This window comes from Bombina bombina, chromosome 8 (assembly GCF_027579735.1).
Source record: "Bombina bombina isolate aBomBom1 chromosome 8, aBomBom1.pri, whole genome shotgun sequence".
Taxonomy (NCBI): Eukaryota; Metazoa; Chordata; class Amphibia; order Anura; family Bombinatoridae; genus Bombina; species Bombina bombina.
In genome coordinates, this window is record NC_069506.1 from 304,116,597 (window position 1) to 304,143,669 (window position 27,073).

At 42.1% G+C, this 27,073-nt stretch overlaps 1 protein-coding gene across 1 annotated transcript in view; it reads left to right on the forward strand.

The window, feature by feature from the left end:
- The window catches only part of ZBTB44 (zinc finger and BTB domain containing 44), a 278,080-nt gene that overhangs the window by 164,316 nt on the left and 86,691 nt on the right, over positions 1-27,073 (forward strand). The window contains exon 3 of the mRNA XM_053691161.1: positions 24,792-24,876. Within this exon, the coding sequence (XP_053547136.1) occupies positions 24,792-24,876 (85 nt within the window). The remainder of the gene's footprint in view (positions 1-24,791; positions 24,877-27,073) is intronic.

A 27,073-nucleotide genomic window follows, 5' to 3' on the forward strand; every position in this document is an offset into this window, starting at 1 on the left:
CTACCTTCACATACCGATTCACAAAGATCATCATCGGTTCCTAAGGTTTGCCTTTCTAGACAGGCATTACCAATTTGTAGCTCTTCCCTTTGGGTTGGCCACTGCCCCGAGAATTTTTACAAAGGTTCTGGGCTCACTTCTGGCGGTTCTAAGACCGCGAGGCATATCGGTGGCTCCGTATCTAGACGACATCCTGATACAGGCGTCAAGTTTTCAAATTGCCAAGTCTCATACAGAGATAGTTCTGGCATTTCTGAGGTCGCATGGGTGGAAAGTGAACGTGGAAAAGAGTTCTCTATCACCACTCACAAGAGTCTCCTTCCTAGGGACTCTTATAGATTCTGTAGAGATGAAAATTTACCTGACGGAGTCCAGGTTATCAAAACTTCTAAATGCTTGCCGTGTCCTTCATTCCATTCCACGCCCATCAGTGGCTCAGTGCATGGAAGTAATCGGCTTAATGGTAACGGCAATGGACATAGTGCCATTTGCGCGCCTGCATCTCAGACCGCTGCAATTATGCATGCTAAGTCAGTGGAATGGGGATTACTCAGATTTGTCCCCTCTACTAAATCTGGATCAAGAGACCAGAGATTCTCTTCTCTGGTGGCTTTCTCGGGTCCATCTGTCCAAGGGTATGACCTTTCGCAGGCCAGATTGGACGATTGTAACAACAGATGCCAGCCCTCTAGGCTGCGGCGCAGTCTGGAACTCCCTGAAGGCTCAGGGGTCGTGGGCTGAGGAGGAGAAACTCCTCCCAATAATTATTCTGGAGTTAAGAGCAATATTCAATGCTCTTCTAGCTTGGCCTCAGTTAGCAACACTGAGGTTCATCAGATTTCAGTTGTACAACATCACAACTGTGGCTTACATCAACCATCAAGGGGGAACCAGGAGTTCCCCAGCGATGTTAGAAGTCTCAAAGATAATTCGCTGGGCAGAGTCTCACTCTTGCCACCTGTCAGCGATCCACATCCCAGGCGTAGAGAACTGGGAGGCGGATTTTCTAAGTCGTCAGACTTTTCATCCGGGGGAGTGGGAACTCCATCCGGAGGTGTTTGCTCAACTGGTCCATCGTTGGGGCAAATCAGAACTGGATCTCATGGCGTCTCGCCAGAACGCCAAGCTTCCTTGTTACGGATCCAGGTCCAGGGACCCGGGAGCAACGCTGATAGATGCTCTAGCAGCTCCTTGGTTCTTCAACCTGGCCTATGTGTTTCCACCGTTTCCTCTGCTCCCTCGACTGATTGCCAAAATCAAACAGGAGAGAGCATCGGTGATTCTGATAGCGCCTGCGTGGCCACGCAGGACCTGGTATGCAGACCTAGTGGACATGTCATCTCTTCCACCATGGACTCTGCCTCTGAGGCAGGACCATCTAATACAAGGTCCTTTCAATCATCCAAATCTACTTTCTCTGAGACTGACTGCATGGAGATTGAACGCTTGATTCTATCAAGGCGTGGCTTCTCCGAGTCAGTCATTGATACCTTAATACAGGCTCGGAAGCCTGTCACCAGGAAAATCTACCATAAGATATGGCGTAAATATCTTTATTGGTGTGAATCCAAGAGTTACTCATGGAGTAAGGTTAGGATTCCTAGGATATTGTCCTTTCTCCAAGAGGGTTTGGACAAAGGCTTATCAGCTAGTTCTTTAAAAGGACAGATCTCTGCTCTGTCTATTCTTTTGCACAAGCGTCTGGCAGAAGTTCCAGACGTCCAGGCATTTTGTCAGGCTTTGGTTAGGATTAAGCCTGTGTTTAAAACTGTTGCTCCCCCGTGGAGCTTAAACTTGGTTCTTAAAGTTCTTCAGGGAGTTCCGTTTGAACCCCTTCATTCCATTGATATTAAACTTTTATCTTGGAAAGTTCTGTTTTTGATGGCTATTTCCTCAGCTCGAAGAGTCTCTGAGTTATCTGTCTTACATTGTGATTCTCCTTATCTGATTTTTCATTCAGACAAGGCAGTTCTGCGTACCAAACCTGGGTTTTTACCTAAGGTGGTTTCTAACAGGAATATCAATCAAGAGATTGTTGTTCCATCATTGTGTCCTAATCCTTCTTCAAAGAAGGAACGTCTTTTGCATAATCTGGACGTAGTCCGTGCCTTAAAGTTTTACTTACAGGCTACTAAAGATTTTCGTCAAACATCTGCCCTGTTTGTCGTTTACTCTGGACAGAGGAGAGGTCAAAAAGCTTCGGCAACCTCTCTCTCCTTTTGGCTTCGGAGCATAATACGCTTAGCCTATGAGACTGCTGGACAGCAGCCCCCTGAAAGGATTACAGCTCATTCTACTAGAGCTGTGGCTTCCACCTGGGCCTTTAAAAATGAGGCCTCTGTTGAACAGATTTGCAAGGCTGCGATTTGGTCTTCGCTTCACACCTTTTCAAAATTTTACAAATTTGACACTTTTGCTTCTTATTAGGCTGTTTTTGGGAGAAAGGTTCTACAGGCAGTGGTTCCTTCCGTTTAAGTTCCTGCCTTGTCCCTCGCATCATCCGTGTACTTTAGCTTTGGTATTGGTATCCCACAAGTAATGGATGATCTTTGGACTGGATACACTTAACAAGAGAAAACATAATTTATGCTTACCTGATAAATTTATTTCTCTTGTAGTGTATCCAGTCCACGGCCCGCCCTGTCCTTTTAAGGCAGGTCTAAATTTTAATTAAACTACAGTCACCACTGCACCCTATGGTTTCTCCTTTCTCATCTTGTTTCGGTCGAATGACTGGATATGGCAGTGAGGGGAGGAGCTATATAGCAGCTCTGTTGTGGGTGATCCTTTTGCAACTTCCTGTTGGGAAGGAGAATATCCCACAAGTAATGGATGATCCGTGGACTGGGAACACTGCAAGAGAAATAAATTTATCAGGTAAGCATAAATTATGTTTTCTCCAACATAGGTGTGTCCGGTCCACGGCGTCATCCTTACTTGTGGGATATTCTCTTCCCCAACAGGAAATGGCAAAGAGCCCAGCAAAGCTGGTCACATGATCCCTCCTAGGCTCCGCCTACCCCAGTCATTCTCTTTGCCGTTGTACAGGCAACATCTCCACGGAGATGGCTTAGAGTTTTTTAGTGTTTAACTGTAGTTTTTATTATTCAATCAAGAGTTTGTTATTTTAAAATAGTGCTGGTATGTACTATTTACTCAGAAACAGAAAAGAGATGAAGATTTCTGTTTGTATGAGGAAAATGATTTTAGCAACCGTTACTAAAATCCATGGCTGTTCCACACAGGACTGTTGAGAGCAATTAACTTCAGTTGGGGGAACAGTGAGCAGTCTCTTGCTGCTTGAGGTATGACACATTCTAACAAGACGATGTAATGCTGGAAGCTGTCATTTTCCCTATGGGATCCGGTAAGCCATGTTTATTAAGATAGTAAATAAGGGCTTCACAAGGGCTTATTAAGACTGTAGACTTTTTCTGGGCTAAATCGATTCATTATTAACACATATTTAGCCTTGAGGAATCATTTAATCTGGGTATTTTGATAAGATTATATCGGCAGGCACTGTTTTAGACACCTTATTCTTTAGGGGCTTTCCCAAATCATAGGCAGAGCCTCATTTTCGCGCCGGTGTTGCGCACTTGTTTTTGAGAGGCATGACATGCAGTCGCATGTGTGAGGAGCTCTGATACTTAGAAAAGACTTTCTGAAGGCGTCATTTGGTATCGTATTCCCCTTTGGGCTTGGTTGGGTCTCAGCAAAGCAGATACCAGGGACTGTAAAGGGGTTAAAGTTAAAAACGGCTCCGGTTCCGTTATTTTAAGGGTTAAAGCTTCCAAATTTGGTGTGCAATACTTTTAAGGCTTTAAGACACTGTGGTGAAATTTTGGTGAATTTTGAACAATTCCTTCATATTTTTTCGCAATTGCAGTAATAAAGTGTGTTCAGTTTAAAATTTAAAGTGACAGTAACGGTTTTATTTTAAAACGTTTTTTGTACTTTGTTATCAAGTTTATGCCTGTTTAACATGTCTGAACTACCAGATAGACTGTGTTCTGAATGTGGGGAAGCCAGAATTCCTTCTCATTTAAATAAATGTGATTTATGTGACAATGATGCCCAAGATGATTCCTCAAGTGAGGGGAGTAAGCATGGTACTGCATCATTCCCTCCTTCGTCTACACGAGTCTTGCCCACTCAGGAGGCCCCTAGTACATCTAGCGCGCCAATACTCCTTACTATGCAACAATTAACGGCTGTAATGGATAATTCTGTCAAAAACATTTTAGCCAAAATGAACACTTATCAGCGTAAGCGCGACTGCTCTGTTTTAGATACTGAAGAGCATGACGACGCTGATAATAATGGTTCTGAAGGGCCCCTAAACCAGTCTGATGGGGCCAGGGAGGTTTTGTCTGAGGGAGAAATTACTGATTCAGGGAACATTTCTCAACAAGCTGAACCTGATGTGATTACGTTTAAATTTAAGTTGGAACATCTCCGCATTCTGCTTAAGGAGGTATTATCCACTCTGGATGATTGTGACAAGTTGGTCATCCCAGAGAAACTATGTAAAATGGACAAGTTCCTAGAGGTCCCGGGGCTCCCAGAAGCTTTTCCTATACCCAAGCGGGTGGCGGACATTGTAAATAAAGAATGGGAAAGGCCCGGTATTCCTTTCGTCCCTCCCCCCATATTTAAAAAATTGTTTCCTATGGTCGACCCCAGAAAGGACTTATGGCAGACAGTCCCCAAGGTCGAGGGAGCGGTTTCCACCTTAAACAAACGCACCACTATACCCATAGAAGATAGTTGTGCTTTCAAAGATCCTATGGATAAAAAATTAGAAGGTTTACTTAAAAAGATGTTTGTTCAGCAGGGTTACCTTCTACAACCAATTTCATGCATTGTCCCTGTCGCTACAGCCGCGTGTTTCTGGTTCGATGAGCTGGTAAAGGCGGTCGATAGTGATTCTCCTCCTTATGAGGAGATTATGGACAGAATCAATGCTCTCAAATTGGCTAATTCTTTCACCTTAGACGCCACTTTGCAATTGGCTAGGTTAGCGGCTAAGAACTCTGGGTTTGCTATTGTGGCGCGCAGAGCGCTTTGGTTGAAATCTTGGTCAGCTGATGCGTCTTCCAAGAACAAGCTACTTAACATTCCTTTCAAGGGGAAAACGCTGTTTGGCCCTGACTTGAAAGATATTATCTCTGATATCACTGGGGGTAAGGGCCACGCCCTTCCTCAGGATCGGCCTTTCAAGGCAAAAAATAAACCTAATTTTCGTCCCTTTCGTAGAAACGGACCAGCCCAAAGTGCTACGTCCTCGAAGCAAGAGGGTAATTCTTCTCAAGCCAAGCCAGCTTGGAGACCAATGCAAGGCTGGAACAAGGGAAAGCAGGCCAAGAAACCTGCCACTGCTACCAAGACAGCATGAAATGTTGGCCCCCGATCCGGGACCGGATCTGGTGGGGGGCAGACTCTCTCTCTTCGCTCAGGCTTGGGCAAGAGATGTTCTGGATCCTTGGGCGCTAGAAATAGTCTCCCAAGGTTATTTTCTGGAGTTCAAGGGGCTTCCCCCAAGGGGGAGGTTCCACAGGTCTCAGTTGTCTTCAGACCACATAAAAAGACAGGCATTCTTACATTGTGTAGAAGACCTGTTAAAAATGGGAGTGATTCATCCTGTTCCATTAGGAGAACAAGGGATGGGGTTCTACTCCAATCTGTTCATAGTTCCCAAAAAAGAGGGAACGTTCAGACCAATCTTAGATCTCAAGATCTTAAACAAGTTTCTCAAGGTTCCATCGTTCAAGATGGAAACCATTCGAACAATTCTTCCTTCCATCCAGGAAGGTCAATTCATGACCACGGTGGATTTAAAGGATGCATATCTACATATTCCTATCCACAAGGAACATCATCGGTTCCTAAGGTTCGCATTCCTGGACAAGCATTACCAGTTCGTGGCGCTTCCTTTCGGATTAGCCACTGCTCCAAGGATTTTCACAAAGGTACTAGGGTCCCTTCTAGCTGTGCTAAGACCAAGGGGCATTGCCGTAGTACCTTACTTGGACGACATTCTGATTCAAGCGTCGTCCCTTCCTCAAGCAAAGGCTCACACGGACATTGTCCTGGCCTTTCTCAGATCTCACGGATGGAAAGTGAACGTGGAAAAGAGTTCTCTATCTCCGTCAACAAGGGTTCCCTTCTTGGGTACAATAATAGACTCCTTAGAAATGAGGATTTTTCTGACAGAAGCCAGAAAAACAAAGCTTCTAGACTCTTGTCGGATACTTCATTCCGTTCCTCTTCCTTCCATAGCGCAGTGCATGGAAGTGATAGGTTTGATGGTAGCGGCAATGGACATAGTTCCTTTTGCGCGCATTCATCTAAGACCATTACAACTGTGCATGCTCAGTCAGTGGAATGGGGACTATACAGACTTGTCTCCGAAGATACAAGTAAATCAGAGGACCAGAGACTCACTCCGTTGGTGGCTGTCCCTGGACAACCTGTCACAAGGGATGACCTTCCGCAGACCAGAGTGGGTCATTGTCACGACCGACGCCAGTCTGATGGGCTGGGGCGCGGTCTGGGGATCCCTGAAAGCTCAGGGTCTTTGGTCTCGGGAAGAATCTCTTCTACCGATAAATATTCTGGAACTGAGAGCGATATTCAATGCTCTCAAAGCTTGGCCTCAGCTAGCGAGGGCCAAGTTCATACGGTTTCAATCAGACAACATGACAACTGTTGCGTACATCAACCATCAGGGGGGAACAAGGAGTTCCCTAGCGATGGAAGAAGTGACCAAAATCATTCTATGGGCGGAGTCTCACTCCTGCCACCTGTCTGCTATCCACATCCCAGGAGTGGAAAATTGGGAAGCAGATTTTCTGAGTCGTCAGACATTGCATCCGGGGGAGTGGGAACTCCATCCGGAAATCTTTGCCCAAGTCACTCAACTGTGGGGCATTCCAGACATGGATCTGATGGCCTCTCGTCAGAACTTCAAAGTTCCTTGCTACGGGTCCAGATCCAGGGATCCCAAGGCGGCTCTAGTGGATGCACTAGTAGCACCTTGGACCTTCAAACTAGCTTATGTGTTCCCGCCGTTTCCTCTCATCCCCAGGCTGGTAGCCAGGATCTATCAGGAGAGGGCGTCGGTGATCTTGATAGCTCCTGCGTGGCCACGCAGGACTTGGTATGCAGATCTGGTGAATATGTCATCGGCTCCACCATGGAAGCTACCTTTGAGACGAGACCTTCTTGTTCAGGGTCCGTTCGAACATCCGAATCTGGTCTCACTCCAGCTGACTGCTTGGAGATTGAACGCTTGATCTTATCGAAGCGAGGGTTCTCAGATTCTGTTATCGATACTCTTGTTCAGGCCAGAAAGCCTGTAACTAGAAAGATTTACCACAAAATTTGGAAAAAATATATCTGTTGGTGTGAATCTAAAGGATTCCCTTGGGACAAGGTTAAAATTCCTAAGATTCTATCCTTCCTTCAAGAAGGATTGGATAAAGGATTATCTGCAAGTTCCCTGAAGGGACAGATTTCTGCCTTGTCTGTGTTACTTCACAAAAAGCTGGCAGCTGTGCCAGATGTTCAAGCCTTTGTTCAGGCTCTGGTCAGAATCAAGCCTGTTTACAAACCTTTGACTCCTCCTTGGAGTCTCAACTTAGTTCTTTCAGTTCTTCAGGGGGTTCCGTTTGAACCCTTACATTCCGTTGATATTAAGTTATTATCTTGGAAAGTTTTGTTTTTGGTTGCAATTTCTTCTGCTCGAAGAGTTTCAGAATTATCTGCTCTGCAGTGTTCTCCTCCTTATCTGGTGTTCCATGCAGATAAGGTGGTTTTACGTACTAAACCTGGTTTTCTTCCAAAAGTTGTTTCTAACAAAAACATTAACCAGGAGATTATCGTACCTTCTCTGTGTCCGAAACCAGTTTCGAAGAAGGAACGTTTGTTGCACAATTTGGATGTTGTTCGCGCTCTAAAATTCTATTTAGATGCTACAAAGGATTTTAGACAAACATCTGTTGTTTATTCCGGTAAAAGGAGAGGTCAAAAAGCAACTTCTACCTCTCTCTCTTTTTGGATTAAAAGCATCATCAGATTGGCTTACGAGACTGCCGGACGGCAGCCTCCCGAAAGAATCACAGCTCATTCCACTAGGGCTGTGGCTTCCACATGGGCCTTCAAGAACGAGGCTTCTGTTGATCAGATATGTAGGGCAGCGACTTGGTCTTCACTGCACACTTTTACCAAATTTTACAAGTTTGATATTTTTGCTTCTTCTGAGGCTATTTTTGGGAGAAAGGTTTTGCAAGCCGTGGTGCCTTCCATTTAGGTGACCTGATTTGCTCCCTCCCTTCATCCGTGTCCTAAAGCTTTGGTATTGGTTCCCACAAGTAAGGATGACGCCGTGGACCGGACACACCTATGTTGGAGAAAACAGAATTTATGTTTACCTGATAAATTACTTTCTCCAACGGTGTGTCCGGTCCACGGCCCGCCCTGGTTTTTTAATCAGGTCTGATATTTTATTTTCTTTAACTACAGTCACCACGGTATCATATGGTTTCTCCTATGCAAATATTCCTCATTAACGTCGGTCGAATGACTGGGGTAGGCGGAGCCTAGGAGGGATCATGTGACCAGCTTTGCTGGGCTCTTTGCCATTTCCTGTTGGGGAAGAGAATATCCCACAAGTAAGGATGACGCCGTGGACCGGACACACCGTTGGAGAAAGTAATTTATCAGGTAAACATAAATTCTGTTTTTCTGTCCATTTGGGACCAGGGCTATTTTTACATTTCTGGGGTGTTTGTGTTTAGCTATAATTTTCCTCTTACTCGTTTACTGTACCCACACATATTATATACCGTTTTTCTCGCCATTAAATGAACTTTCTAAATATACCATTATTTTCATCATATCTTATCATTGACCATAAAAAAATATATAAAATATGAGGAAAACATGGAAAAAAACACACTTTTTATAACTTTGACCCCCAAAATCTGTTACACATCTACAACCACCAAAAAACACCCATGCTAAATAGTTTCTAAATTTTGTCCAGAGTTTAGAAATACCCAATGTTTGCATGTTCTTTGCTTTTTTTGCAAGTTATAGGGCCATAAATACAAGTAGCACTTTGCGATTTCCAAACCACTTTTTTTCAAAATTAGCGATAGTTGCATTGGAACACTGATATCTGTCAGGAATCCCTGAATATCCTTTGACATGTATATATATTTTTTTAGAAGACATCCCAAAGTATTGATCTAGGCCCATTTTGTTATATTTCATGCCACCATTTCACCACCAAATGCGATCAAATAAAAAAATTGTTCACTTTTTCACAAATTTTTTCACAAACTTTAGGTTTTTCACTGAAATTATTTACAAACAGCTTGTGCAATTATGGCATAAATGGTTGTAAATTTTTCTCTGGGATCCCCTTTGTTCAGAAATAGCAGACATATATGGCTTTGACGTTGCTTTTTGGTAATTAGAATGCTGCTAAATGCCACTGCGCACCACACGTGTATTATACCCAGCAGTGAAGGGGTTAATTAGGGAGCATGTAGGGAGCTTTTGGGGGTAATTTTAGCTTTAGTGTAGTGTATTAGACAACCCAAAGTATTGATCTAGGCCCATTTTGGTATATTTCATGCCACCATTTCACCGCCAAATGCGAACAAATAAAAAAAAACGTTGCATTTTTCCAAATTTTAGGTTTCTCACTGAAATCATTTACAAACATTTTGTGCAATTATGGTACAAATGATTGTAAATGCTTCTCTGGGATCCCCTTTGTTCAGAAATAGCAGACATATATGGCTTTGGCGTTGCTTTTTGGTAATTAGAAGGCCGCTAAATGCCGCTGCGCACCACACGTGTATTATGCTCAGTAGTGCAGGGGTTAATTAGGGAGCTTGTAGGGTTCATTTTAACTTTAGTGTAGTGTAGTAGACAACCCCAAGTATTGATGTAGGCCCATTTTGGTATATTTCATGCCACCATTTCACCGCCAAATGCGATCAAATTAAACAAAATAGTCAACTTTTTCACAAACTTTAGGTTTCTCACTGAAATTATTTACAAACAGCTTGTGCAATTATGGCACAATTGGTTGTAAATGCTTCTCTGGGATCCCCTTTGTTCAGAAATAGCAGACATATATGGCTTTGGCATTGCTTTTTGGTAATTAGAAGGCCGCTAAATGCCACTGCGCACAACATGTGAATTATGCCCAGTAGTGAAGGGGTTAATTAGGTAGCTTGTAGGGAGCTTGCAGGGTTAATTTTAGCTTTAGTGCAGAGATCAACTTCCCACCTGACACATCAGACCCCCTGATCCCACCCAAAGAGCTCTCTTCCCTCCCCCACCCCACAATTGTCCCCGCCATCTTAAGTACTGGCAGAAAGTCTGCCAGTACTAAAATACAAGCTATCTTTTTTTTTTTTTTAAGCATATTTACATATGCTGTTGTAGGACCCCCCTTAGCCCCCAACCTCCCTGATCCCCCCCAAAAACAGCTCTCTAACCCTCCCCCTCTGCCTTATTGGGGACCATCTTGGGTACTGGCAGCTGTCTGCCAGTACCCAGTTTGCAAATAAAAACATTTTTTTTTTGTGTGGTTCTTTTTACATTTTTGTTTTTTTTCTGTAGTGTAGCTTCCCCCCCCCCCCCCCCTAAGACCAATCCCCCAACCCCTCCCAGATCCCTAAGATTAATTGTTTTGGCACTTGTAAAAAAAAAAATGTTTCTGTAGTGTAGCGGTTCTCACCCGCTCCCTCCCGTGCACACGCCCGTCGCCTGCCGTGCACGTGTGCGTCTGTGCGCGCCCCCGGCGATCTCGCCCCCCTCTCTGACTTTGAAGCCATCGATGGCCGCCCCACCCGCCTCCCACTTCAGCTCCCACCCACCAACGAATGCGGCCATCAATGTCCGGTGCAGAGAGGGCCACAGAGTGGCTCTCTCTTCACCGGAGGGATAAAAAATGTTATTGCAGGATGCCTCGATATCGAGGCATCCTGCAATAACCGGAAAGCAGCTGGAAGTGATCAGGATCGCTTCCAGCTGCTTTCCAGACCGAGGACGTGCAGGGTACATCCTTGGTCGTTAAGTGACTTTTTTTAGAGGATGTACCCTGCACGTCCTCGGTCGTTAAGGGGTTAATATACTTTTTACCTCTGTGATTACCTTGTATCTAAGCATCTTCTGACAGCCCCCTGATCACATGACTGTGACTATTTATTATCTATTGACTTGCATTTAGTATTGTGTTGTGCTAACTCTTAAATAACTTGGGCGTGAACACATTGTTATCTATATGGCCCACATGAACTATCGGTCTTCTGTTGTGAAAAGCAAATGCATAAGCATGTGATTAAGAGGCTGTCAATAGAGCCTTTTAAACAGTCAGAAATTTAGAGGTTTACATGTTATAAAGTATATTAATCTAACAATGTTGGTTGTGCAAAACGGGGGAATGGATAATAAAGAGATTATCTACCTTTTAAAACAATAAACAGTCTATTGTAGACTGTCCCTTTAAAAGGGCATCAGTAAACGTGTTTAGTTTTTGATGCATTGCCCATTTTGTCATTTATTTAGAGATGAGATTTGCATAAAATTAGTAATTGTACATAGATCTCTAAAATAAAGATATTTAATACAATTTAGCCATGAATGAATACATTGAAAAATAAAGTGTATTATTTTTAATTGGTATAATTGTGTTGTTATTTATTTTAAACTAATTGCTGATTGATTTCAAAGACTTTATATAAAGAACTGTATGAGTGATAAAATACATTTGTTTTTTTTATAATTATGTTATACAAGATATAGTTCTAAACAATCTTATCATTTATGTTTACATTCGTATCTGGTGAAAGGATGTTAGATAATAAACGCATTATTTTAACATTTTTGAAGTTGTAATAATCTTAATCAAACAATAAACTAGGTTCTTGAAAAGCAAAAAGCCTTGTCAGTAAGATAGGAGTCTGCAATTACTGGTGTCTACTTTTGATCCTACTAGTTTTTGGTTTTCTGCTACGTATTCACACACATTTTGACTGTGAACTGATTTTATCTACTTGCTTAAAGGGACAGTCTACCCCAGAATTGTTTAAAAAGATAGATTATCTTATTTATTACCCATCCTCCAGTTTTGCATCACCAACACAGTTATATTAATATACTTTTTACCTCTGTGTATTTACCTTGTATCTAAGCCTCTGCAGACAGCCCTCTTATTTCAGTTCTTTTGACTGACTTGCATTTTAGCCAATCAGTGCTGACTCCTAGGTAACTCCATTGGCATGATCACAGTGTTATCTATATGGCACACATCAACTAACACCCTCTAGTTGTAAAAAAATGTCAAAATGCATTCAGGTAAGAGATGGCCTTCAAGGGCTAAGAAATTAACATATTTAGCCTTATAGGTTTAGCTTTCAACTAAGAATACCAAGAGAACAAAGCAAAACCAATGATAAAAATACATTGGAAAGTTATTTAAAATTACATGCCCTATCTGAATTAAGAAAGTTTTCTTTTTGACTAGACTATAGGGCCTACTTATCAAGCCCTGTGCTTCAGGCTCGCTGGAAACACAAGTTATAAAGCAGCAGTCAAAAGACTGCTGCTCCATAACCGGTCCGCCTGCTCTGAGGCAGCAGACAGACATCGCCAGAAATCAACTCAATTGAATACGATCGGGTTGATTGACACCCCCTGCTAGTGGCCGATTGATCGCAAATCTGCAGGGGACGGCATTGCAATTGCTGGTGCAATGATAAATTCCGAGAGCGTATGCTGTCTGCATTTATCGATGTACAGCGGACATGATCCGCAATATCGGATCATGTCCGCTCGCACAATGATAATTTGGCCCCTGTACTTTTAATGCATTATAATATTAAACAACAACAAAAAAACATTAAAATAGTTGGTAAATAAATCCTAATTGGCCAAGATTTCCAAGTATTTCAAACACTAAAATAGTCTTTTGTAATAAACCAGTAAAAAGTAGTAAATATTTTTTTGTGAAAGGTGCTTGGAGATAGCGTGATAATAAATTGTATTTCTTCTGTTAAGTGTGATCAGTCCACGGGTCATCATTACTTCTGGGATATTACTCCTCCCCAACAGGAAGTGCAAGAGGATTCACCCAGCAGAGCTGCATATAGCTCCTCCCCTCTACGTCACTCCCAGTCATTCTCTTGCACCCAACGACTAGATAGGATGTGTGAGAGGACTATGGTGATTATACTTAGTTTTATATCTTCAATCAAAAGTTTGTTATTTTAAAATAGCACCGGAGTGTGTTATTACCTCTCTGGCAGAGTTTGAAGAAGAATCTACCAGAGTTTTGCTATGATTTTAGCCGGAGTAGTTAAGATCATATTGCTGTTCTCGGCCATCTGAGGAGTGAGGTAAACTTCAGATCAGGGGACAGCGGGCAGATGAATCTGCATAGAGGTATGTAGCAGTTTTTATTTTCTGACAATGGAATTGATGAGAAAATCCTGCCATACCGATATAATGTCATGTATGTATACTTTACACTTTAGTATTCTGGGGAATGGTACTTCACTAGAATTACACTGTAAGAAATACATAAAGCTGTTTAATAACTAGAGATTATGTTTAACGTTTTTGCTGGAATGTAAAATCGTTTTCATTTGCTGAGGTACTGTGTGAATAAATGTTTGGGCACTATTTTTCCACTTGGCAGTTGCTTAATCTGTTTTCTGACAGTTTCTGTTCTCCCTCACTGCTGTGTGTGAGGGGGAGGGGCCGTTTTTTGGCGCTTTTACTACGCATCAAATATTTCAGTCAGCAACTCATTGTATTCCCTGCATGATCCGGTTCATCTCTACAGAGCTCAGGGGTCTTCAAAACTTATTTTGAGGGAGGTAATTTCTCTCAGCAGAGCTGTAAGAATTATAGTTTGACTGAGATAAAAAACGTTTATTCTGTAATTTGTTTCCTGCTTTCAGAATTTGTTATCTTTGCTAATGGGATTAAACCTTTGCTAAAGTTGTGTTGTTTACAAGGATTGAGGCTATAACTGTTTCAATTTATTAATTTTCAACTGTCATAGATCTTCTGTGCTTCTTAAAGGCACAGTACGTTTTAATATTATTCTAATTGAATTGTATTTCCAAGTTGCAAGTTTATTTGCTAGTGTGTTAAACATGTCTGATTCAGAGGATGATACCTGTGTCATTTGTTGCAATGCCAAAGTGGAGCCCAATAGAAATTTATGTACTAACTGTATTGATGCTACTTTAAATAAAAGTCAATCTGTACAAATTGAACAAATTTCACCAAACAACGAGGGGAGAGTTATGCCGACTAACTCGCCTCACGTGTCAGTACCTACATCTCCCGCTCAGAGGGAGGTGCGTGATATTGTAGCGCCGAGTACATCTGGGCGGCCATTACAAATCACATTACAGGATATGGCTACTGTTATGACTGAGGTTTTGGCTAAATTACCAGAACTAAGAGGTAAGCGTGATCACTCTGGGGTGAGAACAGAGTGCGCTGATAATATTAGGGCCATGTCAGACACTGCGTCACAGGTGGCAGAACATGAGGACGGAGAACTTCATTCTGTGGGTGACGGTTCTGATCCAAACAGACTGGATTCAGATATTTCAAATTTTAAATTTAAACTGGAAAACCTCCGTGTATTACTAGGGGAGGTGTTAGCGGCTCTGAATGATTGTAACACAGTTGCAATACCAGAGAAAATGTGTAGGTTGGATAAATATTTTGCGGTACCGACGAGTACTGAGGTTTTTCCTATACCTAAGAGACTTACTGAAATTGTTACTAAGGAGTGGGATAGACCCGGTGTGCCGTTCTCACCCCCTCCGATATTTAGAAAAATGTTTCCAATAGACGCCACCACAAGGGACTTATGGCAAACGGTCCCTAAGGTGGAGGGAGCAGTTTCTACCTTAGCTAAGCGTACCACTATCCCGGTGGAGGATAGCTGTGCTTTTTCAGATCCAATGGATAAAAAGTTAGAGGGTTACCTTAAGAAAATGTTTGTTCAACAAGGTTTTATATTGCAACCCCTTGCATGCATTGCGCCGATCACGGCTGCAGCGGCATTCTGGATTGAGTCTCTGGAAGAGAACATTGGTTCAGCTACTCTGGACGACATTACGGACAGGCTTAGAGTCCTTAAACTAGCTAATTCATTCATTTCGGAGGCCGTAGTACATCTTACTAAACTTACGGCGAAGAATTCAGGATTCGCCATTCAGGCACGCAGGGCGCTGTGGCTAAAATCCTGGTCAGCTGATGTTACTTCTAAGTCTAAATTGCTTAATATACCTTTCAAAGGGCAGACCTTATTCGGGCCCGGGTTGAAAGAGATTATCGCTGACATTACAGGAGGTAAAGGCCATGCCCTGCCTCAGGACAAAGCCAAAGCCAAGACTAGACAGTCTAATTTTCGTTCCTTTCGTAATTTCAAAGCAGGAGCAGCATCAACTTCCTCTGCACCAAAACAGGAAGGAGCTGTTGCTCGCTACAGACAAGGCTGGAAACCTAACCAGTCCTGGAACAAGGGCAAGCAGACTAGGAAACCTGCTGCTGCCCCTAAAACAGCATGAATTGAGGGCCCCCGATCCGGGATCGGATCTAGTGGGGGGCAGACTTTCTCTCTTCGCCCAGGCTTGGGCAAGAGATGTTCAGGATCCCTGGGCGCTAGAGATAATATCTCAGGGATACCTTCTGGACTTCAAATACTCTCCTCCAAGAGAGAGATTTCATCTGTCAAGATTGTCAACAATCCAGACAAAGAAAGAGGCGTTTCTACGCTGCGTACAAGAGCTCTTGTTAATGGGAGTAATCCATCCAGTTCCACGATCGGAACAGGGACAGGGGTTTTACTCAAATCTGTTTGTGGTTCCCAAAAAAGAGGGAACTTTCAGACCAATCCTGGACTTAAAGATCCTAAACAAATTCCTAAGAGTTCCATCGTTCAAGATGGAGACTATTCGGACAATTTTACCTATGATCCAAGAGGGTCAGTACATGACCACTGTAGATTTAAAAGATGCTTACCTTCACATACCGATTCACAAAGATCATTATCGGTACCTAAGGTTTGCCTTCCTAGACAGGCATTACCAGTTTGTGGCTCTTCCATTCGGATTGGCTACAGCTCCAAGAATCTTCACAAAGGTTCTGGGTGCTCTTCTGGCGGTACTAAGACCGCGGGGAATCTCGGTAGCTCCATACCTAGACGACATTCTGATACAAGCTTCAAGCTTTCAAACTGCCAAGTCTCATACAGAGTTAGTGCTGGCATTTCTAAGGTCACATGGATGGAAGGTGAACGAAAAGAAAAGTTCACTCGTTCCACTCACAAGAGTTCCCTTCCTGGGGACTCTTATAGATTCTGTAGAAATGAAGATTTACCTGACAGAGGACAGGCTAACAAGACTTCAAAGTGCTTGCCGCACCCTTCATTCCATTCAACACCCGTCAGTGGCTCAATGCATGGAGGTAATCGGCTTAATGGTAGCGGCAATGGACATAGTACCCTTTGCACGCTTACACCTCAGACCACTGCAACTGTGCATGCTAAGTCAGTGGAATGGGGATTACTCAGACTTATCCCCTTCTCTGAATCTGGATCAAGAGACCAGAAATTCTCTTCTATGGTGGCTTTCTCGGCCACATCTGTCCAGGGGGATGCCATTCAGCAGACCAGACTGGACAATTGTAACAACAGACGCCAGCCTTCTAGGTTGGGGTGCCGTCTGGAATTCTCTGAAGGCTCAGGGACAATGGAGTCAGGAGGAGAGTCTCCTGCCAATAAACATTCTGGAATTGAGAGCAGTTCTCAATGCCCTCCTGGCTTGGCCCCAGTTGACAACTCGGGGGTTCATCAGGTTTCAGTCGGACAACATCACGACTGTAGCTTACATCAACCATCAGGGAGGGACAAGAAGCTCCCTAGCTATGATGGAAGTATCAAAGATAATTCGCTGGGCAGAGTCTCACTCTTGCCACCTGTCAGCAATCCACATCCCGGGAGTGGAGAACTGGGAGGCGGATTTCTTAAGTCGTCAGACTTTTCATCCGGGGGAGTGGGAACTTCATCCGGAGGTCTTTGCCCAAATACTTCGACGTTGGGGCAAACCAGAGATAGATCTCATGGCGTCTCGACAGAACGCCAAGCTTCCTCGTTACGGGTCCAGATCCAGGGATCCAGGAGCAGTCCTGATAGATGCTCTGACAGCACCTTGGGACTTCAGGATGGCTTACGTGTTTCCACCCTTCCCGTTGCTTCCTCGATTGATTGCCAGAATCAAACAAGAGAGAGCATCAGTGATTCTAATAGCACCTGCGTGGCCACGCAGGACTTGGTATGCAGACCTGGTGGACATGTCATCCTGTCCACCTTGGTCTCTACCTCTGAAACAGGACCTTCTGATACAGGGTCCCTTCAAACATCAAAATCTAACTTCTCTGAAGCTGACTGCTTGGAAATTGAACGCTTGATTTTATCAAGACGTGGATTTTCTGAGTCAGTTATTGATACCTTAATACAGGCTAGGAAACCTGTTACCAGAAAGATTTACCATAAGATATGGCGTAAATACCTATATTGGTGTGAATCCAAAGGTTACTCTTGGAGTAAGGTTAGGATTCCTAGGATATTGTCTTTTCTACAAGAAGGTTTAGAAAAGGGTTTATCTGCTAGTTCATTAAAGGGACAGATCTCAGCTCTGTCCATTCTGTTACACAAACGTCTGTCAGAAGTTCCTGACGTCCAGGCTTTTTGTCAGGCTTTGGCCAGAATTAAGCCTGTGTTTAAAACTGTTGCTCCACCATGGAGTTTAAACCTTGTTCTTAATGTTTTACAGGGCGTTCCGTTTGAACCCCTTCATTCCATTGATATAAAGTTGTTATCTTGGAAAGTTCTATTTTTAATGGCTATTTCCTCGGCTCGAAGAGTCTCTGAATTATCAGCCTTACATTGTGATTCTCCTTATTTGATTTTTCATTCGGATAAGGTAGTCCTGCGTACTAAACCTGGGTTCTTACCTAAGGTAGTTACTAACAGGAATATCAATCAAGAGATTGTTGTTCCTTCTTTATGCCCAAATCCTTCTTCAAAGAAGGAACGTCTACTGCACAACCTGGATGTAGTCCGTGCTCTAAAATTTTACTTACAGGCAACTAAGGAATTTCGACAAACGTCTTCTCTGTTTGTCATTTACTCTGGGCAGAGGAGAGGTCAAAAAGCTTCCGCTACCTCTCTTTCTTTTTGGCTTCGTAGCATAATTCGTTTAGCTTATGAGACTGCTGGACAGCAGCCTCCTGAAAGAATTACAGCTCATTCTACTAGAGCTGTGGCTTCCACTTGGGCCTTCAAGAATGAGGCCTCTGTTGAACAGATTTGCAAGGCTGCAACTTGGTCTTCGCTTCATACTTTTTCCAAATTTTACAAATTTGACACTTTTGCTTCATCGGAGGCTATTTTTGGGAGAAAGGTTCTTCAGGCAGTGGTTCCTTCTGTATAAAGAGCCTGCCTATCCCTCCCGTCATCCGTGTACTTTTGCTTTGGTATTGGTATCCCAGAAGTAATGATGACCCGTGGACTGATCACACTTAACAGAAGAAAACATAATTTATGCTTACCTGATAAATTCCTTTCTTCTGTAGTGTGATCAGTCCACGGCCCGCCCTGTTTTTAAGGCAGGTAAATATTTTTTAATTTATACTCCAGTCACCACTTCACCCTTGGCTTTTCCTTTCTCGTTGGTCCTTGGTCGAATGACTGGGAGTGACGTAGAGGGGAGGAGCTATATGCAGCTCTGCTGGGTGAATCCTCTTGCACTTCCTGTTGGGGAGGAGTAATATCCCAGAAGTAATGATGACCCGTGGACTGATCACACTACAGAAGAAAGGAATTTATCAGGTAAGCATAAATTATGTTTTCTTTCATGTAATTAGCAAGAGTCCATGAGCTAGTGACGTATGGGATATACATTCCTACCAGGAGGGGCAAAGTTTCCCAAACCTCAAAATGCCTATAAATACACCCCTCGCCACACCCACAAATCAGTTTTACAAACTTTGCCTCCTATGGAGGTGGTGAAGTAAGTTTGTGCTAGATTCTACGTTGATATGCGCTCCGCAGCAGGTTGGAGCCCGGTTTTCCTCTCAGCGTGCAGTGAATGTCAGAGGGATGTGAGGAGAGTATTGCCTATTTGAATGCAGTGATCTCCTTCTACGGGGTCTATTTCATAGGTTCTCTGTTATCGGTCGTAGAGATTCATCTCTTACCTCCCTTTTCAGATCGACGATATACTCTTATATATACCATTTCCTCTACTGATTCTCGTTTCAGTACTGGTTTGGCTTTCTACTACATGTAGATGAGTGTCCTGGGGTAAGTAAGTCTTATTTTCTGTGACACTCTAAGCTATGGTTGGGCACTTTTATATAAAGTTCTAAATATATGTATTCAAACATTTATTTGCCTTGACTCAGGATGTTCAACGTTCCTTATTTCAGACAATCAGTTTCATATTTGGGATAATGCATATGAATAAATCATTTTTTCCTACCTTATCAATTTTACTTTTTCCCTGTGGGCTGTTAGGCTCACGGGGGCTGAAAATGCTTCATTTTATTGCGTCATTCTTGGCGCTGACTTTTTTGCCGCAAAAATTTTTTTTCTGTTTCCGGCGTCATACGTGTCGCCGGAAGTTGCGTCATTTTTGACGTTTTTTGCGCCAAAGATGTTGGCGTTCCGGATGTGGCGTCATTTTTTAAATTTTTAAAAAAATATGGGCGTCACTATTGTCTCCACATTATTTAAGTCTCATTATTTTGTGCTTCTGGTTGCTAGAAGCTTGTTCTATGGCATTTTTTTCCCATTCCTGAAACTGTCATTTAAGGAATTTGATCAATTTTGCTTTATATGTAGTTTTTTCTATTACATATTGCAAGATGTCCCACGTTGAAGCTGAGTCAGAAGATACTTCTGGAAAATCCCTGCCTGGTGCTGGAGCTACCAAAGCTAAGTGTATCTGCTGTAAACTTTTGGTATCTGTTCCTCCAGCTGTTGTTTGTACTGTTTGTCATGACAAACTTGCTAATGCAGATAATATTTCCTTTAGTACTGTTACATTACCTGTTGCTGTTCCGTCAACATCTAATACTCAGAGTGTTCCTGATAACATAAGAGATTTTGTTTCTAAATCCATTAAGAAGGCTATGTCTGTTATTCCTCCTTCTAGTAAACGTAAAAAGTCTTTTAAAACTTCTCATTTTTCAGATGAATTTTTAAATGAACATCATCATTCTGATACTGATATTGGTTCTTCTGATTCAGAGGATTCTGTCTCAGAGGTTGATGCTGATAAATCTTCATATTTATTTAAAATGGAATTTTTTCGTTCTTTACTTAAAGAAGTCCTAATTGCATTAGAAATTGAGGATTCTAGTCCTCTTGATAAATCTAAACGTTTAGATAAGGTTTTTAAATCTCCTGTAGTTATTCCAGAAGTTTTTCCTGTCCCTGGTGCTATTTCTGAAGTAATTTCCAGGGAATGGAATAATTTGGGTAATTCTTTTACTCCTTCTAAACGTTTTAAGCAATTATATCCTGTGCCATCTGACAGATTAGAATTTTGGGACAAAATCCCTAAGGTTGATGGGGCTGTCTCTACTCTTGCTAAGCGTACTACTATTCCTACGGCAGATGGTACTTCCTTTAAGGATCCTTTAGATAGGAAAATTGAATCCTTTCTAAGAAAAGCTTACTTGTGTTCAGGTAATCTTCTTAGACCTGCTATATCTTTAGCAGATGTTGCTGCAGCTTCAACGTTTTGGTTAGAAGCTTTAGCGCAACAAGTAACAGATCATAATTTTCATAGCATTATTATTCTTCTACAACATGCTAATAATTTTATTTGTGATGCCATCTTTGATATCATTAGAGTTGATGCCAGGTATATGTCTCTAGCTATTTTAGCTAGAAGAGCTTTATGGCTTAAAACTTGGAATGCTGATATGTCTTCTAAGTCTACTCTGCTTTCCCTTTCTTTCCAGGGTAATAAATTATTTGGTTCTCAGTTGGATTCTATTATCTCAACTGTTACTGGAGGGAAAGGAACTTTTTTACCACAGGATAAAAAATCTAAAGGTAAATTTAGGTCTAATAATCGTTTTCGTTCCTTTCGTCACAACAAGGAACAAAAGCCTGATCCTTCATCCTCAGGAGCGGTATCAGTTTGGAAACCATCTCCAGTCTGGAATAAATCCAAGCCTTTCAGAAAACCAAAGCCAGCTCCCAAGTCCACATGAAGGTGCGGCCCTCATTCCAGCTCAGCTGGTAGGGGGCAGATTACGTTTTTTCAAAGAAATTTGGTTCAATTCCGTTCACAATCTCTGGATTCAGAACATTGTTTCAAAAGGGTACCGAATTGGCTTCAAGATAAGGCCTCCTGCAAGAGATTTTTTCTTTCCCGTGTCCAAGTAAACCTAGCGAAGGCTCAAGCATTTCTGAAATGTGTTTCAGATCTAGAGTTGGCTGGAGTAATTATACCAGTTCCAGTTCTGGAACAGGGGCTGGGGTTTTATTCAAATCTCTTCATTGTACCAAAGAAGGAGAATTCCTTCAGACCAGTTCTGGATCTAAAAATATTGAATCGTTATGTAAGGATACCAACATTCAAAATGGTAACTGTAAGGACTATCCTGCCTTTTGTTCAGCAAGAGCATTATATGTCCACAATAGATTTACAGGATGCATATCTGCATATTCCGATTCATCCAGATCACTATCAGTTTCTGAGATTCTCTTTCCTAGACAAGCATTACCAGTTTGTGGCTCTACCGTTTGGCCTAGCTACAGCCCCAAGAATTTTTACAAAGGTTCTCGGTGCCCTTCTGTCTGTAATCAGAGAACAGGGTATTGTGGTATTTCCTTATTTGGACGATATCTTGGTACTTGCTCAGTCTTCACATTTAGCAGAATCTCATACGAATCGACTTGTGTTGTTTCTTCAAGATCATGGTTGGAGGATCAATTTACCAAAAAGTTAATTGATTCCTCAGACAAGGGTAACCTTTTTAGGTTTTCAGATAGATTCAGTGTCCATGACTCTGTCTTTGACAGACAAGAGACGTCTAAAGTTGATATCAGCTTGTCGAAACCTTCAGTCACAATCATTCCCTTCGGTAGCTTTATGCATGGAAATTCTAGGTCTTATGACTGCAGCATCGGACGCGATCCCCTTTGCTCGTTTTCACATGCGACCTCTTCAGCTCTGTATGCTGAACCAGTGGTGCAGGGATTACACAAAGATATCTCAATTAATATCTTTAACACCGATTGTACGACACTCTGTGATGTGGTGGACAGATCACCATCGTTTAGTTCAGGGGGCTTCTTTTGTTCTTCCGACCTGGACTGTAATTTCAACAGATGCAAGTCTGACAGGTTGGGGAGCTGTTTGGGGGTCTCTGACAGCACAAGGGGTTTGGGAATCTCAGGAGGTGAGATTACCGATCAACATTTTGGAACTCCGTGCAATTTTCAGAGCTCTTCAGTCATGGCCTCTTCTAAAGAGAGAATCGTTCATTTGTTTTCAGACAGACAATGTCACAACTGTGGCATACATCAATCATCAAGGAGGGACTCACAGTCCTCTGGCTATGAAGGAAGTATCTCGAATTCTGGTATGGGCGGAATCCAGCTCCTGTCTAGTTTCTGCGGTTCATATCCCAGGTATAGACAATTGGGAAGCGGATTATCTCAGCCGCCAAACGTTACATCCGGGCGAATGGTCTCTTCACCCAGAGGTATTTCTTCAGATTGTTCAAATGTGGGGACTTCCAGAAATAGATCTGATGGCCTCTCATCTAAACAAGAAACTTCCCAGGTATCTGTCCAGATTCAGGGATCCTCTAGCGGAAGCAGTGGATGCATTGTCACTTCCTTGGAAGTATCATCCTGCCTATATCTTTCCGCCTCTAGTTCTTCTTCCAAGAGTAATCTCCAAGATTCTGAAGGAATGCTCGTTTGTTCTGCTGGTAGCTCCAGCATGGCCTCACAGGTTTTGGTATGCGGATCTTGTCCGGATGGCCTCTTGCCAACCGTGGACTCTTCCGTTAAGACCAGACCTTTTGTCGCAAGGTCCTTTTTTCCATCAGGATCTCAAATCCTTAAATTTAAAGGTATGGAGATTGAACGCTTGATTCTTAGTCAAAGAGGTTTCTCTGACTCTGTGATTAATACTATGTTACAGGCTCGTAAATCTGTATCTAGGGAGATATATTATAGAGTCTGGAAGACTTAGATTTCTTGGTGTCTTTCTCATCATTTTTCCTGGCATTCTTTTAGAATTCCGAGAATTTTACAATTTCTTCAGGATGGTTTGGATAAAGGTTTGTCTGCAAGTTCCTTGAAAGGACAAATCTCTGCTCTTTCTGTTCTTTTTCACAGAAAGATTGCTAATCTTCCTGATATTCATTGTTTTGTACAAGCTTTGGTTCGTATAAAACTGTCATTAAGTCAATTTCTCCTCCTTGGAGTTTGAATTTGGTTCTGGGGGCTCTTCAAGCTCCTCCGTTTGAACCTATGCATTCGTTGGACATCAAATTACTTTCTTGGAAAGTTTTGTTCCTTTTGGCTATCTCTTCTGCCAGACGAGTTTCTGAATTATCTGCTCTTTCTTGTGAGTCTCCTTTTCTGATTTTTCATCAGGATTAGGCGGTGTTGCGAACTTCTTTTAAATTTTTACCTAAGGTTGTGAATTCTAACATTAGTAGAGAAATTGTGGTTCCTTCATTGTGTCCTAATCCTAAGAATTCTAAGGAGAGATCATTGCATTCTTTGGATGTTGTTAGAGCTTTGAAATATTATGTTGAAGCTACTAAGAATTTCCGAAAGACTTCTAGTCTATTTGTTATCTTTTCCGGTTCTAGGAAAGGTCAGAAGGCCTCTGCCATTTCTTTGGCATCTTGGTTGAAATCTTTAATTCACCATGCTTATGTCGAGTCGGGTAAAACTCCGCCTCAAAGGATTACAGCTCATTCTACTAGGTCAGTTTCTACTTCCTGGGCGTTTAGGAATGAAGCTTCGGTTGATCAGATTTGCAAAGCAGCAACTTGGTCTTCTTTGCATACTTTTACTAAATTCTACCATTTTGATGTGTTTTCTTCTTCTGAAGCTGTTTTTGGTAGAAAAGTACTTCAGGCAGCTGTTTCAGTTTGAATCTTCTGCTTATAATTTAAACTTTATTTTGGGTGTGGATTATTTTTCAGCGGAATTGGCTGTCTTTATTTTATCCCTCCCTCTCTAGTGACTCTTGCGTGGAAAGATCCACATCTTGGGTAGTCATTATCCCATACGTCACTAGCTCATGGACTCTTGCTAATTACATGAAAGAAAACATAATTTATGCAAGAACTTACCTGATAAATTCATTTCTTTCATATTAGCAAGAGTCCATGAGGCCCACCCTTTTTTGTGGTGGTTATGATTTTTTTGTATAAAGCACAATTATTCCAATTCCTTATTTTTTATGCTTTCGCACTTTTTTCTTATCACCCCACTTCTTGGCTATTCGTTAAACTGATTTGTGGGTGTGGTGAGGGGTGTATTTATAGGCATTTTGAGGTTTGGGAAACTTTGCCCCTCCTGGTAGGAATGTATATCCCATACGTCACTAGCTCATGGACTCTTGCTAATATGAAAGAAATGAATTTATCAGGTAAGTTCTTACATAAATTATGTTTTTCATTCTGATTAGGTTCAATAGATGAGGGGGTTGGTGAAGGACTACCCACACTACAGGGCACTGCCAGCGCCAATGTTCATGCAGACGATGACGACCGGTAAGTCTGTGCACCGTGTGACTGTGTACAACACGCACAACCCCATGCACTGTCACAGCCTGTCTTCTGATGCTTGCTTGTTGTCTAGGGTATTTGATTGATTTGATTAGGGTACTTGATTGAGTTTATTGTGTCCCCACCAATCTATTCTAACTGCTGAAGTTTATTTAAGTGTTTACAACGAGCTCCTTTACTTTTATTTTTTTTAATTTAAAATAACTCATTTTGCCTGTTAAACCTGCCACCTATACTGAAAATATGAATACTTTAGTTTCTCTAAAGTAAAGCTATGTATAACAGAGGTAGCCCAATGAAAATTCCAGCACCTGGGATCAGGGAGGTGTGCAAGCTTCAAGGGTACTGCACAATACCCAAATAAGCATAAATAAAAAAAGAAGAAGCAGCACCACCAAAATATCTTCAACAGATTTATTTGTGCAAACTACACAGTATCCAAGCCAGACCAAAAAATAGCAACGTTTCGGACTTAGTCCTTAATCATGCATAGTTACACCTAATGTTAATACATCTTCAATACACCTATAAACCACACCCACCATACATCATACCTGTAGCACACCTGATATGATGCCATCTAGTGATCATTAGCAAAATTACAATAACACATTATCAATGTCAATCTAACAACATACAACTAATAATTAATCAACAAGATAAAACATAATTTTCCTAGAGCACAATACAATTATGTGATACAGAATCCCATCAATCACCACAGTTAATCTGGCGTAACCCCTTACAGGCATAGAGACCAATCAAGCTCTATATTCATCCCCTTAGGGTACATGGTATCTAATTTACTAATCCAAAAGACTTATTTCTTCTGTTAAGTGTGATCAGTCCACGGGTCATCATTACTTCTGGGATATTACTCCTCCCCAACAGGAAGTGCAAGAGGATTCACCCAGCAGAGCTGCATATAGCTCCTCCCCTCTACGTCACTCCCAGTCATTCTCTTGCACCCAACGACTAGATAGGATGTGTGAGAGGACTATGGTGATTATACTTAGTTTTATATCTTCAATCAAAAGTTTGTTATTTTAAAATAGCACCGGAGTGTGTTATTACCTCTCTGGCAGAGTTTGAAGAAGAATCTACCAGAGTTTTGCTATGATTTTAGCCGGAGTAGTTAAGATCATATTGCTGTTCTCGGCCATCTGAGGAGTGAGGTAAACTTCAGATCAGGGGACAGCGGGCAGATGAATCTGCATAGAGGTATGTAGCAGTTTTTATTTTCTGACAATGGAATTGATGAGAAAATCCTGCCATACCGATATAATGTCATGTATGTATACTTTACACTTCAGTATTCTGGGGAATGGTACTTCACTAGAATTACACTGTAAGAAATACATAAAGCTGTTTAATAACTAGAGATTATGTTTAACGTTTTTGCTGGAATGTAAAATCGTTTTCATTTGCTGAGGTACTGTGTGAATAAATGTTTGGGCACTATTTTTCCACTTGGCAGTTGTTTAATCTGTTTTTCTGACAGTTTCTGTTCTCCCTCACTGCTGTGTGTGAGGGGGAGGGGCCGTTTTTTTGGCGCTTTTTCTATGCATCAAATATTTCAGTCAGCAACTCATTGTATTCCCTGCATGATCCGGTTCATCTCTACAGAGCTCAGGGGTCTTCAAAACTTATTTTGAGGGAGGTAATTTCTCTCAGCAGAGCTGTGAGAATTATAGTTTGACTGAGATAAAAAGGTTCTGGGTGCTCTTCTGGCGGTACTAAGACCGCGGGGAATCTCGGTAGCTCCATACCTAGACGACATTCTGATACAAGCTTCAAGCTTTCAAACTGCCAAGTCTCATACAGAGTTAGTGCTGGCATTTCTAAGGTCACATGGATGGAAGGTGAACGAAAAGAAAAGTTCACTCGTTCCACTCACAAGAGTTCCCTTCCTGGGGACTCTTATAGATTCTGTAGAAATGAAGATTTACCTGACAGAGGACAGGCTAACAAGACTTCAAAGTGCTTGCCGCACCCTTCATTCCATTCAACACCCGTCAGTGGCTCAATGCATGGAGGTAATCGGCTTAATGGTAGCGGCAATGGACATAGTACCCTTTGCACGCTTACACCTCAGACCACTGCAACTGTGCATGCTAAGTCAGTGGAATGGGGATTACTCAGACTTATCCCCTTCTCTGAATCTGGATCAAGAGACCAGAAA